At 41.0% G+C, this 17063-nt stretch overlaps 1 protein-coding gene across 1 annotated transcript; it reads left to right on the top strand.

The window, feature by feature from the left end:
* The first annotated feature begins 5358 nt into the window (after nucleotides 1-5358).
* On the top strand, nucleotides 5359-7797 carry LOC148029261 (fe(II)/2-oxoglutarate-dependent dioxygenase 4-like). Its single transcript, XM_087688029.1, has 4 exons — nucleotides 5359-5793; nucleotides 6001-6233; nucleotides 6747-7080; nucleotides 7295-7797. Exons 1-4 carry the CDS (start codon nucleotides 5479-5481, stop codon nucleotides 7562-7564), a joined length of 1152 nt encoding a protein of 383 aa, XP_087544155.1. The 5' UTR covers nucleotides 5359-5478; the 3' UTR covers nucleotides 7565-7797.
* Nucleotides 7798-17063: the final 9266 nt, after the last annotated feature.

The raw sequence follows: 17063 nt of genomic DNA, 5'->3' as shown, positions 1-17063 counted from the left end.
ATTAATCATTTAAAGTTGGAAATGCTATATTTAAGCAAAAAAAGGGGGTTTTACTGTTTCGAGGTGGTAGGGCAATCATGTTCTTATGGAATAAAATGAAAAATAAGGATGATTCTTAGTAATCCTATTTATATTGGATCAGAGAATTTAAAAATAACATTAATTTATTAATAAATAAATAGAGAAAATTTAAGAAAAATAAAAAATAGGATTGATGCATTCAAAAATTATGAAAAAATCATATATGTGTTCATGGATGTGTGATAGGACTGAAGCATGAGGTTTAGCCTTAGTTTAGCTCTATTTTTATGTTAAAGTGTGTATTTATCACTTTCTATACATAAACAATACATTGAAATACTCCTTAAACCTACCATCGTATATCCACAATACTTAATGGTAGGGAGAAGGGGATTTATGAGTGCTGAATATAGGATAAAATCTTATTTTTATAATGCACTTTAGATATAGGATGTGTTTATCTTAAAAGTTAAAGGGTTCGGTAGCATGAGTATACTCAATGTTGTCCCTATGCAATACCACAAATATACTGTTATTATAGAACTATGAAAAGAATTGATTGAATAAATTATTTGTGCACTTGTGGAAATTCACTTTTGCATTGCATTCATTACATGTGATATTGGAAATATAAATCGTGGATGCATAACACTTGTTTTTATGAATGTTGATCTCTACGTTGAGAGGGTGAGGAGTCCTTATATGTTGTAGGGTTAGTGATTCATTTCGTTGGGGGAATTATTCAATGAGGATTATACTTTATCTCGTGGAACAATCGATGATAAGAGAGGACTATGTATCATATGAGTTATATGTTTAAACGATGCATCTCTCAGGGCCAATCCCGGAGGTGTAGAAGAGCCAAAGTGAGCCACAACAGTTAGTTGAGGGGTTCTCCTTACGTATGTGATATGATCTATTTGGGTACTCCTTGTGAGGAGTTGGAAAGGGATCTATTGGACTATAAATGATACAAACATTTGTTTAAGTTACATCAGTGTAACTAGTCTCCCTAGTGGATGCTCCTAGCTATGAGGCCATGGAATTGTTTAGGTGAGTTTAGGAGACCCAGCTAGCACCTAGAGCAAGTGTTGGGCCCAATTTTGTTCATGATAGGTGGTGTCTTGCCAGGAGCTGCTAATAAGGCGCAATGAAGTAGACCCAAAGGATCGTCAAGCCAAACTTCAAAAGTAAGAAAGAGTTGAAAGGGCTAGACGATGGGCCAAGATTATTACGAAGTATTCTCCTCAACAGACTAGTTTGCTATCCCTACAAGGAAGGGGCTAGACAATGGGCCGAGATTATTATGAAGTATTCTCCTCAGCAGACTAGTCTGCTATCCCTACAAGGAAGGGGTTCTAGTAACCCTAGTTCTGCGAATAGTTCCTTAGGAGGAGAAGGAATCTCTAGTACTTTCCCTCTCCCAGTCAATCAATCCACTTCGAGTGGGGTAATAGTTCCAATTGTTTAAGGACCCTTAGCGAATCCAGGTATTGTCATGGCACAACCCATTGCAATCCCTGCATAGGGAGGCTAGACTTTCCATCCTTAGGATTTCCTTTGCCCATTTTTAATGGGTTAGGAAAGGAAGATGTGAATCTTCACATTAATGAGTTCCAGAAGTTAATGTTCAACTGTCAAATTTAAGATGAAGGACATCTGCTAATGATGTTCTTCAATATGACTCTAAAAGGATGAGATGCAATATGGTATCATAACCTAGAAGCTGGAACCATAAATATAATTGATCTATTTTTTGTTGCCTTTTGAAAGAGAGTTTGCTCCCAAGAGAGGAGATCACTATTGGATACGTGTTCTTAATGTAGCACATCAAGAACCTTATAAGAATGTTCAAGGATATACTGAGAAGCTGAAAGAATTATTTCATAAATTACAGACTTATATTTCCATTTTAGTTGCTACTCAAGAATAATGCTTGATTTTGATGTGATTTTCCCCCTAGAAGAAGGCTATGGGTACCAAGTGGGTTTATAAGTTAAACTTCAAACCAAATGGTAGCATTGATAGCTATAAATTAATCTTTGGAAAATAGTTATGCTTGACAAAAGGGTATTGATTTTGATGAGATATTTGCTCTCACTTACCCTCTAACAACTATTCAGAGCAAATGTGCATTAGCAACTCATAATGGTTGGAATGTACATCAATTGGACAATAAAATGCATTTTAAAGTGGAGATTTACATGAGAAAGTGTATGCTCTTTAGTCTCATGGTTATTTGCAAAAATAGGTTAGAAAACCGTGTGTAGATTGAAAAAAGAGTTGTATGGTCTAAAATAAGCACCTCAAACTTAGTATGAGAATATAGATACATAGTTGATTGGATTTGGCTTTCAAAATAGTCCAAAGTGAGAGCACTTTATATATTGGGTATGAAGGTGATGTACCTCCAACCATTGTGGTTTATATTGATGACATGATATTCTCATTGGTCCTAATGAGACACACATTATTGATTTTAAGGTTGAGTTGAATTCAACTTTTAATATGTTAGATTTGTGCCTCTTACATAATTATTTGGGCATTTAGTTCTCAAGCGATATGATGGAAGTACGAAATGCATGATACCTCTCATTACTTTGTATCAAACAAAGTGTGCTGAGACATTATTGTAGAGATTTATTCTTGAAGATTGCAAGTCTATTGCTACTCCTATGGCAATAGGTTAAAACTTGAACCTTCATGATATTGGAGATTACTTTCTTTATTAGTAGTCTATTGGATGCTTGATTAATGTATGCATTATGAGGCCTAATATTTAGTTTGTAGTGTTGCAGATGAGTACGTTTATGCATAGCTCAAACACCAAGCATTTGCATGTAGTGAAATGCATCTTTCAGTGCTTAAGTGATACTTAGCATTTTGGGCTATTTTATCCCAAGCGAAGATCATTACCACCAAATTTACATGCTTTTTTGGATTCTTACTAGACTAGTTAGATAACACTAGTGTATCCACAAGTGGTTTTTACTTTATGCTTGGTATCTCATATATATTATGGTTAAGAAAGAAGCAACCCACTGTGCTCACTTGTTTTATTTGTGAAACTAAGTACATGGGTAACTTTCAGAGCTACAATTGAGTGTATTTGGCTTAGATGCCTTTTAATTGATTTGGGTGTTGCAATCATATGTCATCTCCATTTTCAATGACAATTAGGGCTCATTAGCTGTTGTAAAGAATCTAGTGTTCGAGGTACATACTAAGCACACTGAGATGCACTGCCATTATGTTAGAAAGAGAGTCTCTATAGGAGAGATCACCTTGGCCAACATGCAAACATAAGAATACCTTACAAACCTTTTCACAGTGGCTTTGTGTCCTAAGAAGTTTGAAGCTTTCCGCAAAGCTTTGATCTCACTTCCCTTTGTGGATTGATCCAGTATACTAGGCTTGGCACTTCCCTATATATGAGTACCAACTCTTATTCAATGCATCACTCCCATGGGGGATTTACTACCATATTTTGATAGTGATGTGTGTGAACACACTTGAGATTGCTAGGGTACTTTTTTATCTCTTTAAGAGGCTTTCTTTTCTCGGTCTTGTGTATGTGTCTATTTATTTTAGGGCATACTTACTCTTGTAAATCTTCTCCTTACAACTCTTAATATACCTCGAGTTACACTCTCTCAAGCTTATTCTTCTCCTAGCTATATACTTATATACTCGGCAACTCTAAATCCAATATTTAGCAAAGTCAACTGCTATCTTCATATCTACAAATTTTCATAAGGCTAGAATTTACTCTTTTTTATTTGTATCTTAATGATAAGTAAACAAAAGTTAACTATCTTGAAGCTCTCCTTAGGCCTTCTTCTTCTCCGTTGAGATTTTCTTGGCACTCGCCTTGGCCTTCACTTCAAACTCTTCCTTTAGGCACTCTCTCTCTCTCTCTCTCTCTCTCTCTCTCTCTCTCTCTCTCTCTCTCTCTCGATTTCCTTTACATACTCTCTCTCTAAACATTCGTGGTATTTTTCCAATACAGTTCTAGCCCTTTTTTCCATAGTATATAATTATAAGCATCAATATATTAGTGTCACTATATAGCCATGCTTATAGCAATGTAATAGTGATGCTGATAAAACTGGCCACTAACAAGAGTTAATGTAGCTCTATACTCTTGTAGAAACTGAGCTCTTCAAAATGGTGCTTGTATAACATGTTTATGTGGTTTTTCATATTAGTGATTTACTTTTGTGAAGTTTTAACTTAAACCTTAACAAAAAGAATTAGTGAACCATGAAATCCAATACATCTTAGAATTCGACTAAATAACTTCTTTGTTTTTAAAAAAATGTTTTAGAAGGTACTGTTCATCAACACAACATCGCAGAGGCTATATGATAACTTTGTATTATATATGGTTAGAACTACATCCAATTCAATAGAATTAATATCATATGTAAATAAACACACATCTATTAGTAGTTGAAGTTTCTAGAATAAGTTACTCCATCCATTGATATTATAGTCAAAGGATATAGCTGTAGAAACATCAATTAGATTGGATCAAAAATATATTTTAAAAAAGTATCTTCCCTCAAACATTGAGATTAAGATGTTCATACTGCATATAAGAGCCCTATATTTTCCTCAAACATTGAGATGAACATCATACTACCAAATTAATGCTATGGGTGGGGTCATCCAAAATGGTGACAAAAAGGAGATCATGAGCTACATGAGAAGCATAATGCATGTCAACTATATATATTACATAGTTTTATATAATCATGTGGTGCAAATTGTAATGAGGGTAAGGTTGTGTAGCATTGTGACATGTTCCAAAAGAGTACCAAGGTACTACAAGTAATAGTGAAAATTGAAGTCTACCTTGGTAATTCTTAGACCGTAAAGATGAAGAGTAAGCTTTGGTCTTGAAGACTAGAAGGCCCACATGATAATAGATCCACTTCACCAAAAGTCTTCCGAAAACTTGATTTTCATGTTGTTTAAATAAAGAGCCCCAACTCCCAAGGGTGGTCTTCAGATTTGAATTTGAACCCCCACTGGCAACAATGTACTTTTGTAGACTCGGGAGTCCGGATTCTTTAATCGTACCAATAAAGGTTTTTGAAACTTCCAAGAGTAGAGAACCACCGGCCAACCGGGGACTGGCACGTGCCACGGACAACGGTGTCCCAAACTCAAATGCGAGAGGCAAGGGCCACGACTCCACATTGACAGCAAGATAAAGGGGGGCAGGCAGTGAGGCACTTAAAGCTTCCGGGGGTGGATAGAGTGGTGACGCATCGGGAACGCTGCCCTATCGCGGCCTGGTGACGGGTCGAAAGAGCATATATATATATATATATAGCCAACGTAGAAAGATGATGAAAGGCGAAGGTGTAAGAACGACTTAGGTAGGCTTAGCTGAGGGACGGCCGACGATCAATCTAAAGAAGATATTACGTCAAGAATTCGACGGCTGGTATGGCTCCCGGGCGGGCGCAGCAGCAAGATCAGGCCGCGGCGGCGGCCAAGAGATCAACGTTGGGAGGGAGCGCGGCCGGGAGAGAGCAGGTGAAAGGGGTGAAGGAGATGTTGGACGAGGGGCTCAACGAGGTGCCCAAGGACTACGTGTGCGCGCCGGAGCTTCGGCCCAGCGCCGAGCCTCTCTGCACCGAGCAGGCCATCCCCGTGCTGGACCTGGCCGGGATCGCGCACGCCGGCTTCGAGGATCCGGAGAAGCGGGCGCAGCTCGTGAAGCAGATCGGGGAGGCCTGCGAGGAGTGGGGATTCTTCCAAGTAAATTAGCATGCACTATGTTCACAACCACAGCTTCATCTGTTCTAGAGGTCCATAATTCTGTGTTAACGCCACAGCTATTTCTCTTTGCATCGTTGCACTACGACATTAACGCATTGCGACGCTAGCGCTTAGCTTGAAATCGTCGACGACGACGACGACGACGATTTGGTGGCTGAATCACAGTCGTGGTCGATATTGTTGCAGGTGCTGAATCACGGGGTGGACATCCAGCGCATCAAGGCGGCCGTCCGCAAGTTCTACGAGCTGCCGGCATCCGATAAGAAGATCTACCCTTCGCACAGCGCGGACGCAGGGGTCACCTTCACGACGGGCTATCGGGTGGGCTCTGGCAAGGCACAGGACTGGAAAGACGCACTCATTATCCGCCGCCGTCCGGGCGTCTGTGATGGCTTCAACGAAGCTCCAGTGGTCATCAGGTATATAACACTACCCTTTCTGGCCCAGCCTCTAGGCCCCCTTTAATCAGACTGGCATATAATGATTTTCTCTGTGCTTTAGCTGGCGTATAGAATATGTACACATTCAAATTATCCTATCCAGTGAACTGCTCATCCATTCAGCTCGACGCGTTCAAAGATACAAGCAGAGGGGCTGAACTCCAGGGGTTGTGGGATGGATCAAAAGCTTGAACTGAGCAGCAATGGCTGCCCACAGGCAATGTACAACAGGGAATTCAACAGGGGCTCAATGTCACGGGAGGGAGGTCAAATCTTGCTAAAAGAGGCTTCAACCCTTGCCCTAGGAGGCCAAGAATGCCAGGGGAGAGGCCAGGAGTAGGTGTGGGAGGTAGGAGGAGACCAAAGGCAGCAGCGCAATTTGCGCCACGAATTGTGGGCTGCTGCCTGCTGCTTGTGGCAGGGGTTCGCTGACCACCCAGGTAACTAAAAACTTGATCACTCACTTTGCGCGTTCTGATCGTATTTCTGCAGGGAAGAGGTGCAGGAGTACGCGTCCTCCCTGGAGAGGCTCGCCCGCTGGCTGTATGACGCCATCTTCGAGAGCCTGGGCCTGGACGCCCATACAGTGGAGGTCTCGGGCAGGCCCCTGCCCGGCATCGAGCGCCTGGTGCTCACCATCAACTTCTATCCGCCCTGCCCGGACCCCAGCCTCACCTACGGCCTCAGTGCTCACTCCGACATTAGCAGCTTCACCATCCTTCTTTCCGATGAGGTCGCGGGCCTCCAGGTCCGTAAGGGCGACAAATGGGTCCCCGTCGACCCCATCGCTAACGCCTTCATCATCAACCTGGCAGACCAAATCGAGGTATGAATTCCATTTTAACTGTAACCGATTTACTATAATCACTATCTCCCATAACCTGTTGTGATGGCCAGAATATCTCTACCATGGTTTCTCTTAGTTACCATGATTATTTGAACTTCATGTCTGATCCTCGCATAGCGTCGCTACTACTTTTGACCCCGACAAAACTTTAATTATTGTAGACATACTGAAGTACAGTTTCTCTCGATCGCAGATACTTACAAATGCAAGGTACAAAAGTGTGGAGCATCGAGTGATCACCAACACCACTCTCCCTAGAACCTCCTTGGCTGCAAATTTCGGGCCCAGCGAGGATACCAAGATTGCCCCTCATCCATGCTTGATTGATGACGAGCACCCGGCGATATTCAGAGAGATAACATTCGGGGAATACTTGTACAATTATTACACCACCGATCTGCCCCTTTATAAGGCCACTCTCAACTTTGCCGGCGCCAAGTATGACAAACCAGGGAAAGCTTGATTGCTCACCCTTGCATAAGCTTCCGTAGATATGAGTCTTTTGGATGAAATAAGTACATTGTGGCCAAATTTCACTAGCTCGCACCTTACGTAAGCTAATTCCCTAGGTACCTCGGTGTTCTCCGGAGCTTTGCAAAGCTCCGGAATCTAGCATTAGCACTGAAGTTAGACATTCTACTTAATACATTTGAGAAATTTTGGCAACTTCAGTGTGTGTCTCTCTCTCGTTCTCTCTCTATGCATGATGTTGAGGCTTACACACAAAAAAAAATTCTAGATTGAGCTATAAAACGTAGTCTTTGAAACATAAAAGTGTGGGACGAACTATCCTTGTCCATGGCCAATGAATTTATTTTAGTTAATATCAATGTGATACCCACCAATGAGAGACCTCACTTGTGTCGATGAAAATTAAATATTCCACCAAATAATTAAGGTGTTTAAAATCTCATACTATCATTACATTTTGAAGCTTCCTAGAGCCCATGTACTCAAAAGCAGAGAGAGAGAGAGAGAGAGAGAGAGAGAGAGAGAGAGAGAGAGAGAGAGAGAGTGTGTGTGTGTGTGTGTGTGTGTGTGTGCGCACCAAAAGATATTTCAAACTTCTTCATGAAAGCAAAGAGGAGGGAAACAAAATTTAAGTCTGAAAGGAAAAATCCCAAAATTATTAATTGGGTGGGCCGACCCATGACTTAGACACAATAGAAAATGAACAACAAAAGTTTTAGCTTCATGATTGCAAAAGCAACCTTTTCTCTCTCAATCTCTCTCTCAAGTTCTTGAGGTCTTATGTAATGTCACATGATCAAGAGTCTTCCTCTTTTGTTCTGTACAAAGTGTTTAGCTACCTTGAATGTATTAAATAATGACACATTACTCATCATTCGTGTATATAAACATTCAGTAAAAATGCAATTATACTTGCAAAGGAATGCATCATAATAAACTTTTGGTAAAAGAATGGAAAAAGAGAATTATGGACTCTAAGGCAAATATATGAAAGTCACTCACATATACGATACACTTTAATATGACGAGATATAACATTGTGATCAGATTTGGAGTCAAAGGTTGAAGAAATGAACACCATTGCTTGAAAAGAGAAGCCAAATAAATCAAAATGGCTTACACAATGAAGGCCATTGATGACACATGTCCTCACCAAAGTACTCTAGAAAGGAGCTTACCGCATGCAACACATAAAAAAGATAAAGGGGATAATTATTGATTATGAACTCGAGCAATCGAGCCAAATTTGGAGGATGACAATGGCGTTAGAGGTCGCAAAGCTGATGGTAATGGTGTCAAGGATACGGTTGCGGCGAGTTCGAGAAAAGAGGAAGCTAGGGTTAAGTGTTGAAGGCCATGGCGATGTTGATAGGAAGTGCAATAGGATGGAGAACGTCATGGTTTGATGTTCGAGAGACTCAACGAGCAATCGCTTTAGTAAACCTCTTAGCTACAGGTTATGCATGGTGACTTGATGAAGGTGGCTTACACCTCGACTCTCGCCCTGTGCATAGCCTTCCCCACCAAGGTGGGGCCCATGAAACCTCTCGAACTAGCAATGGCCGGCCTGCCTATCGAGAGAGAGAGAGAGATTGACATTAGTGCCCGCTACTCTCTTGCCCAGTTGCTTTGCTTCATGGTTGTGCTAGGTGATTTTTGGCTTGCTCTAGAGAGGACTTAATTTTGCTATTGTAACTTAGGCACGTGAGAGAGAGAGAGAGAGAGAGAGAGAGAGAGAGAGAGAGAGAGAGAGATCATATGGTTTGCTATTATAACTTGGTGCGCATCATACACACACACACACACACTCTCTCTCTCTCTCTCTCTCTCTCTACCTAGCACCAACGATTGTCTTTGTGCACTAACCAATGACTAGTCCGTCCGGGCCCTCCTCCATGTTGGTTGTACTATCCAACCACTTTCATGATAGAGAGACAGAGAGCAAGAGCTCTAATGATGCAATGTGGCACTTCCAAGGAGCACTCCATTAAAGAGTTTGTGGGGTGCAACAGGAGGCTGAGATGTGGCAACCTCCAAAAACTTTCTCTTAGTAATAGTAGTAGATAGTGAGTCAATTTCGACGACTCTCCAGTGTGTTCCACTACAACAGAAACGAGGCATAGACGCGCATGTTAGACGCGCAAAGTCGGGCACGTTTATCATTGCGTCTATAAGTGCGTGTAAACGTGCGTGTAAATAGACGCGAATTTTGCGTCTATATATCCGCGCAAATAGACACCAATATAGACGCGCTAGCAGACGCACAATTATTTAACCACCTAAAATTGCAATTCACATAATTAAAAAACCAAAGTTAATAATTATTTAACCACCTGAAATTGATTCTTGAGCATGCACGTGTGCGCATGATAAAAACCATAGAATTAAGAATACACATTGAATCATTGAATTAAAAAAATAGAGTTAATAATTACTTTTTCATTGCTCTCTAATGAATGGCAGTTCCTCCAGTTGACAAGCTTGATATAAGTAATTAGCGGCAAGCGACAGAAACCTTACAATTAGTAGCAAGCATTGCAATATGTATCTCGTAATTTCTCTACTTGAAGATGATAAAAAATACTTCCTTTTTATTATGGAAAATTCAATTTAGCTTTAAACTTGACTATTGATTCTTGAGTATGCACGTGTGCGCATGATAAAAACCATAGAATTAGGAATACACATTGAATCACTAAGCAAATTAAGTATGTTACAGTGAATGATCCATCTCATCTTCAATGAGATCAGCCCTTGCTAAACTATCTACTTCTAGGTCTATGTTACTAAGAGGTAACGAAACAAATAAGTCTATCCCACTATCAGATGTGTTGCTATATTGCTCAATAGCTTCATCAATATCATCGACAATCACATTATTGTCTTCTTCTGCGTTTCCTTGAACATCCTTGCGAGCTTCATCTTGTACTATATCATGCATATCATCCATTATGGTGTCATCATGCACATCATCATTAATTGTTGGATTGTCATCTGTTATCTCCATGTCGGTAATATTACCATATATTGGTTTTGAACGATTAGATATAGGGATGACATACCACCATCGGTTATTGTTTACCATTGGATGATACACTGTATTTAAAAAACAAAAGCAAGAAACTTAAGTACTTATTATATTGTGTATATGTATCACATGTATACATATAAAAAAATTAGCCTTTGCATATATACCTGCTCGCATTGTTGAGGTAGTACTAATGTGTCATTCTTGTTTTGGTGAAATTTTGTAGAGTCAATGATTACAAAACCACTTGGATGACGTCTGATTGTGCAATGCTCACCATTTGTTACCACTTCTTTAAACCACTTCACATCCAATACATATATAAAGTATCGTCTGAAGTCAAGCTTCAGAATATCTTGGATCAAGCCACAATAACCTGTCGAGATTGTGGGAGAGAAGGAAGGAGTCTCACTTGTAGCTTTCTTGCTTGCACAATGGGGGAAGACACACAGAGGTGGAGGCTGAAAACAGTTTTCCTCTTCTTAGTTGTGTAAGCCAAAAGAACTCTAATACAAAGAAATAGAAGAACCCTATATATGGGTCTCAAACCAAACTTAACTAACTAAGGTGGCATACTAACTGAGCCACGAACTAGAGTAGATAAGGATAGCTATCATGTAGCTATTATTCATGGGCGGTGTACCAACCGCGTCTGCAACTGACAAGTCGGTGACATAAATACACAACGTCACCCTGGCGTATCACGAGTGGAGCTCGATATCTCAACACTCCCCCTCGAGCTCAATCCCAATTCCTGCACACCAAGCAGGTCTCTGAACTTGCGCAGCTTCTCTGCGCCCAATGCCTTCGTAAATATGTCAGCTACCTGATCCTCTGTCCTGACATAAACTAGATCAATAAGACCTAGTAAAACCCTCTCCCGCACATAGTGATAATGCACCTCAATGTGCTTTGTTCTAGCATGATAGACTGGGTTATTTGCCAAGTGTATACTACTCATGTTGTCACAATAAATGACAACTGGCCCATCTGTAGACTGATGCATATCATAAAGTAGCTTATGCAACCAAGCTACCTCACATGCAGCCATTGCTGCACCCCTGTACTCAGCCTCTGTGCTCGACAAGGCAACTGTAGGCTGTTTCTTGCTGCTCCAAGTGACTGCAGCACTCCCAAAAGAGAATACATATCCACTGGTAGATCTTCTATCAAAAATACTACCAGCCCAATCAGCATCAGTGTATCCATGCAGCTGTATCTGAACCCCAGTCTCATAAAATAGTCCATACTGCAATGTGGACTTCACATACCTGAGTATGCGTCTAGCCGCATCCAAATGTGGTTTCCTTGGAGCCTGCATAAACTGACTTACCAATCCAACAGCATAGCTCAAATCTGGCCTGGTAATAGTCATATAAATCAAACTTCCTACTATGCGTCTGTACATAGTAGGGTCTTCTAGAAGCTCACCTGCATCTGTGCTCAGCTTCACATTCTGCTCCAAAGGAACTGAAATAGGCTTACAGCCTGTCATCCCATATTTGGACAGCATGTCCAATCCATACTGCCTCTGCAAGAGCTGTATCCCACTTGGTGATCTAATCACCTCAATGCCCAAGAAATAACGCAGCTCTCCCAAATCCTTCATCTCAAACTTCTGCTTCAATAGCATTTTCACATGAAGGATATCTTCATCACTGTCACCTGTCATAATCAAATCATCAACATAAATGACAAGTAGCATAATACCTTTCTCTGTTTTTCTCACATAAAGTGAGAAATCTGCCTTGGAAATCTGAAAGCCAATAGTGACAAGATACTGTCCTATCTTGTCAGACCATGCTCTAGGTGCTTGCTTCAAGCCATACAAGGCTTTCTTCAACCTGCAAACAAACTCAGGATGAACAGCATGCACATAACCTGGTGGCTGCTCCATATAGACCTCTTCTTGCAAATCACCATGCAAGAAGGCATTCTTTACATCCATCTGATGTAAAGACCATCCCTTTGATGCAGCCATAGCAATGACTGCTCTTACAGTTGCCATCCTTGCAACTGGACTGAATGTTTCTTCATAGTCAATGCCATATGTTTGTGCATACCCCTTGACTACTAATCTTGCCTTGTATCTGTTCACAGAACCATCTGCATTGTGCTTCACCTTATAGACCCACTTACAGCCAATTGCATTCTTACCTTTAGGCAAAGTTACTAACTCCCATGTAGCATTTGCTTCCAAGGCATCCATTTCTTCATCCATGGCTTTCTCCCATTTTTCTTTTCCCATGGCTTGCTCAAAAGATGTGGGTTCTGGTTCCTGTATCATTTTGACCATATATGCATAGTGAATGGCTGTAAATCCATCATATTTCAGCCTATCCACAGGATACCTAGCTCTCGTAGACCTGCGCAAGGTAGGTTCACTCCCAGGTGCTCTCAAAACATCCCTGGTCTTCCTTACTCCAGGTGTAACAATAGAAGGAATACCCAACTCATCATCAATGCTCTGTTCCGAGCCACTGGATTCACCATCCACATAAGAGTGACCTGCATTCACATCAAACATGGGCTGATCAACCTTCTCTTTTCCTTTTCGTGATACCTGCATACCACTATCTGCATTGCTTTGAGAAGATTCTCCTGATCTCAATCTACCTGTCCATGGTAAAGAATGTGAACCACTGCTAGAGGATGCTCCAGGTCCACTAATATTTTGTGACTGCTGCTGTGAATTCTGTGCAGCATTACCATTTTGTGCATCTACATCATCAATCACATTTACTGGTTTATACCAGCTACTCATCTCATCAAAAACAACATCTCTGCTCACTGTAAACTTACGAGTAGAAGGGTTATAGCATCTATACCCTTTTTGCTGCAGAGAGTAACCAATAAAGATGCACTTCTCAGCTTTTGGATCCAACTTGGATCTCAACTCATCTGGCACATGTACATAGGCAATGCAACCAAAAATTTTCAAATGAGAAATATCTGGTTTCCTACCAGTATACCTCTCCTCTGGAGTCATTCCATGTATTGCTGCAGTGGGAGTCCTGTTCATTATGTAGACTGCTATAGCAACTGCTTCAGTCCAATAAAAATCTGGCAGGTCTTTTTCATTAAGCATGGCACGAGATACCTCTCCAATATGCCTGTTTTTTCTTTCTGCAATTCCATTTTGCTATGGGGTATGACTGCATGAATATTGCTGCTTTATGCCATGCTCCTACAGGAACCTTGCAAACTCATTTGAGAGGTACTCTCCCCCTCCATCTGACCTTAGGCATTTTACTTGCAGACCTGTTTCTTTTTCAGCCATAGCTTTAAGGGTTTTGAAATGCCCAAAAACTTCACTTTTCTTTTTCATAAAATACACCCAAACTTTTCTGCTATAGTCATCAATAAAACTGACAAAATAATGACACCCTCCAAGAGATGCAGCTTTAGTAGTCCACACATCAGAGTGGATTAATTCCAATGGCTTCTTACTCTCTTGTACATGTCTAGGAAATGGTTTCCTTGCCTGTTTTCCAAACTGACAGGCTTCACATACCTTATGCATTTCTGCAACCTTGAATTTAGGCAATCCTACAACAATATTTTGGGCATGCATTGATTTAAGTCGCTGTACATTAACATGACCAATGCGTTTATGCCAGATATCAATATCTGCAACTACACCGGTCCCATGTGCAAACATTGCTGCACTCAATTCAGACATGTCTGCATCCAACGTAAACATTCTGCCCTTCTTCTTTCCTTTTGCTATCAAGCGACCTTTATTTTTCATATCCTCAACAAAGCATCCATGAGGATTAAATCTGACCTGCAAGCCCTGCTCAACCATTTGACTGACAGAAACCAGATTCTTGGTGATATTTGGGACATGAAATACATCGGACAGGTATTTCTTTTTCCCATCCTGCATAGACAAGGGAATTTTTCCAATCTGCACAATAGGATGTGCAGTATCATCACCAGTCTCCACAAATCCTGGTTTTTCCATTTTCCTTGCATCCTCCATCCATTCTGCATGACCTGTCATGTGGTTTGATGCACCTGAGTCAACATACCATACATCATTGCTTTCTTCTGCACTTGTCACAGAATTGTTCATGTGCTGCACCATGAACAAATGCTCATTTCTGTCATCACCCTGTCTGCTAGAAGATGCATAATTCCCTTGTTGCAGTTTTCCATTCATGATGTCATTCTGCTTTTTATAGCAGTCTTTAGCCATATGACCCATTTTACCACAGTAGTAGCATTCAACATTACTGTTTGCATTTTGGCCTCTTTGCCATCCACCACGACCTCTTTGGCTCCCCCTGCCTCTAGAGTTACCACGTCCTCCTCCATAGGACTGGTTTTCTTGAGTTTGCTGCATATTCTGATTTCTACCACGGCCTCCAAATCGGCCTCCTCTACCTCTGCCTCTACCTCTTCCAGCATTTGAGTAGAAGACAGTTTCTTTTGAAGTTCCTCCTGAAGAAGATGCACCACCATTTCTCTGCTCCTCAGAAATTAGAAGAGCAATCAACTCCTCAAAATCAGGAAATCTTTCACGAACTGAAATGGATGTCCGAAACTGTGCATAATCCTTTCCTAGACCATTCAAGGTCACAGAAACTAAATCATCATCTTCCACTGGCGACCCAATGGAAGCAAGTGCATCTGCAATCTTCTTCACCTTCATGTGGTAGTCATTGATGCTCATATTTTCTCTTTGCACATTGTGCAACTCTTGCTTGAGCTGCATTTTCCTGGCTTGCGTATTTGTGCTATACATCTTTGACAGAGTATCCCATGCCTCCTTTGGCGTACTTGCATCCTGAATATGCACAATCATAGAGTCTGAAATGCTGATAGACAGCCAGTACATAACTTTCCTGGCTCTCTCATGCCATGCTTTGAATGCCTGCATTTGCTGTTGATTGGGAACATCAGGAAGAACTGGTTCTTCTTCATTTCCTGCAACAAATTCCCAATATCCTTTTCCCATAAGGAAATTCGTCATTCTAAACTTCCATGCCTGGAAGTTGTTCTTGTCAATCTTTTCAGTTACAATCTGTGAAAGAGAATCAGACGCCATTACAGAACACTGCGAAAAATTCTGTCACTGCAAAAACTCAGCTTTACCCTCACAAGGGCAAATCTGCAAAACTGGCGAAAGTGGTATTTGACCACATAGTCACTTCCTAGTGACGATTTTGCATAAACAGGAACCAAGGATGATTCTGAAACTCCCAATGTCTCTGCGCACAAGCATACGATGCAATTTCTACAGTAACTTTTCACCGACCTGTAGAACAGTGGCTGCACAGCATAAAACTGAGCCTTTTCCTGAGTGCGTGCAGAAAACTTCCGTCTGCAATACAGGCCCCGAAATGGCCTCAAATAAAAAAAACAAGGTCGCCAAGGGCTAAAGCCCTCTCCGCAGCATATACTGCCCTCTTGCTTCACCGCGAAGGGCGTCTCAACCTGAGACAATGCACTCCTGCAATTTCTGGCTGTGCTACCTGCAGAGATCTGCTCCCAAAACAGAAAATGAAAGCAACACTGCTCCTCTTACCAGAACACCGCGAGCTTGGCTTGCTTTCTTGAGCTCCTTACCACGAACAAGGCTCTGATACCATGTCGAGATTGTGGGAGAGAAGGAAGGAGTCTCACTTGTAGCTTTCTTGCTTGCACAATGGGGGAAGACACACAGAGGTGGAGGCTGAAAACAGTTTTCCTCTTCTTAGTTGTGTAAGCCAAAAGAACTCTAATACAAAGAAATAGAAGAACCCTATATATGGGTCTCAAACCAAACTCAACTAACTAAGGTGGCATACTAACTGAGCCACGAACTAGAGTAGATAAGGATAGCTATCATGTAGCTATTATTCATGGGCGGTGTACCAACCGCGTCTGCAACTGACAAGTCGGTGACATAAATACACAACGGTCACCCTGGCGTATCACGAGTGGAGCTCGATATCTCAACATAACCTTCCATGGTACCATTGGCATCCTCGAAGTGAGCAAGGACACCACAATCTTGGGTATTTCTCTTTTCATCTATACGTTGAGTTCGAAGATGCTTACCCTCACACCAAAGTGCATTGAATAATGTGCACTAGTAGTAAAAGATAAAAGATCAAACATGTCAATTATTTAAATAAAATAAAACTTATAGAAACAAATTAATTGATAGTATGTCTCACCTTTGATAAGCAACCTCGTGCGTATTCCCACTCTTCTTGAGATATATTAATTTCATCCTCTTTTTCCATTCTCTCCATTTCCTCATGTAAGCAATCTATATCAATATGACGTGGAAGCGCATTTAGATGATCTGAAAATGAGACATTACGTCCATATCTAGTGCAAAATTCTTGTCTTTTGCTTTTTCTTCTTGCCCTTGCTTCATTATATAGTGTCACCCATTTTCTCATTACATCACTATTGAGCACACAAAAACTATTTAACTTACGAAGTTCTTCTTTTGTTAGCACTTTAC

The sequence above is a fragment of the Lygodium microphyllum genome, chromosome 11 (assembly GCF_053477565.2).
Source record: "Lygodium microphyllum isolate KBCC chromosome 11, Lygodium_microphyllum_v1.1.10, whole genome shotgun sequence".
In the NCBI taxonomy this organism is placed as follows: domain Eukaryota; kingdom Viridiplantae; phylum Streptophyta; class Polypodiopsida; order Schizaeales; family Lygodiaceae; genus Lygodium; species Lygodium microphyllum.
Note: the sequence above shows the minus strand (reverse complement) of the source record. Positions and strands in the feature narration are given on the sequence as shown.

Excerpts from the sequence above, each read along its gene's own strand:
- LOC148029261 (XM_087688029.1), top strand. The coding sequence starts at position 5,479 with ATGGCTCCCGGGCGGGCGCAGCAGCAAGATCAGGCCGCGGCGGCGGCC. Across the intron at positions 5,794-6,000 it reads AGGAGTGGGGATTCTTCCAA|GTGCTGAATCACGGGGTGGA; the intron begins GTAAATTAGCAT and ends ATATTGTTGCAG. Across the intron at positions 7,081-7,294 it reads ACCTGGCAGACCAAATCGAG|ATACTTACAAATGCAAGGTA; the intron begins GTATGAATTCCA and ends TCTCGATCGCAG.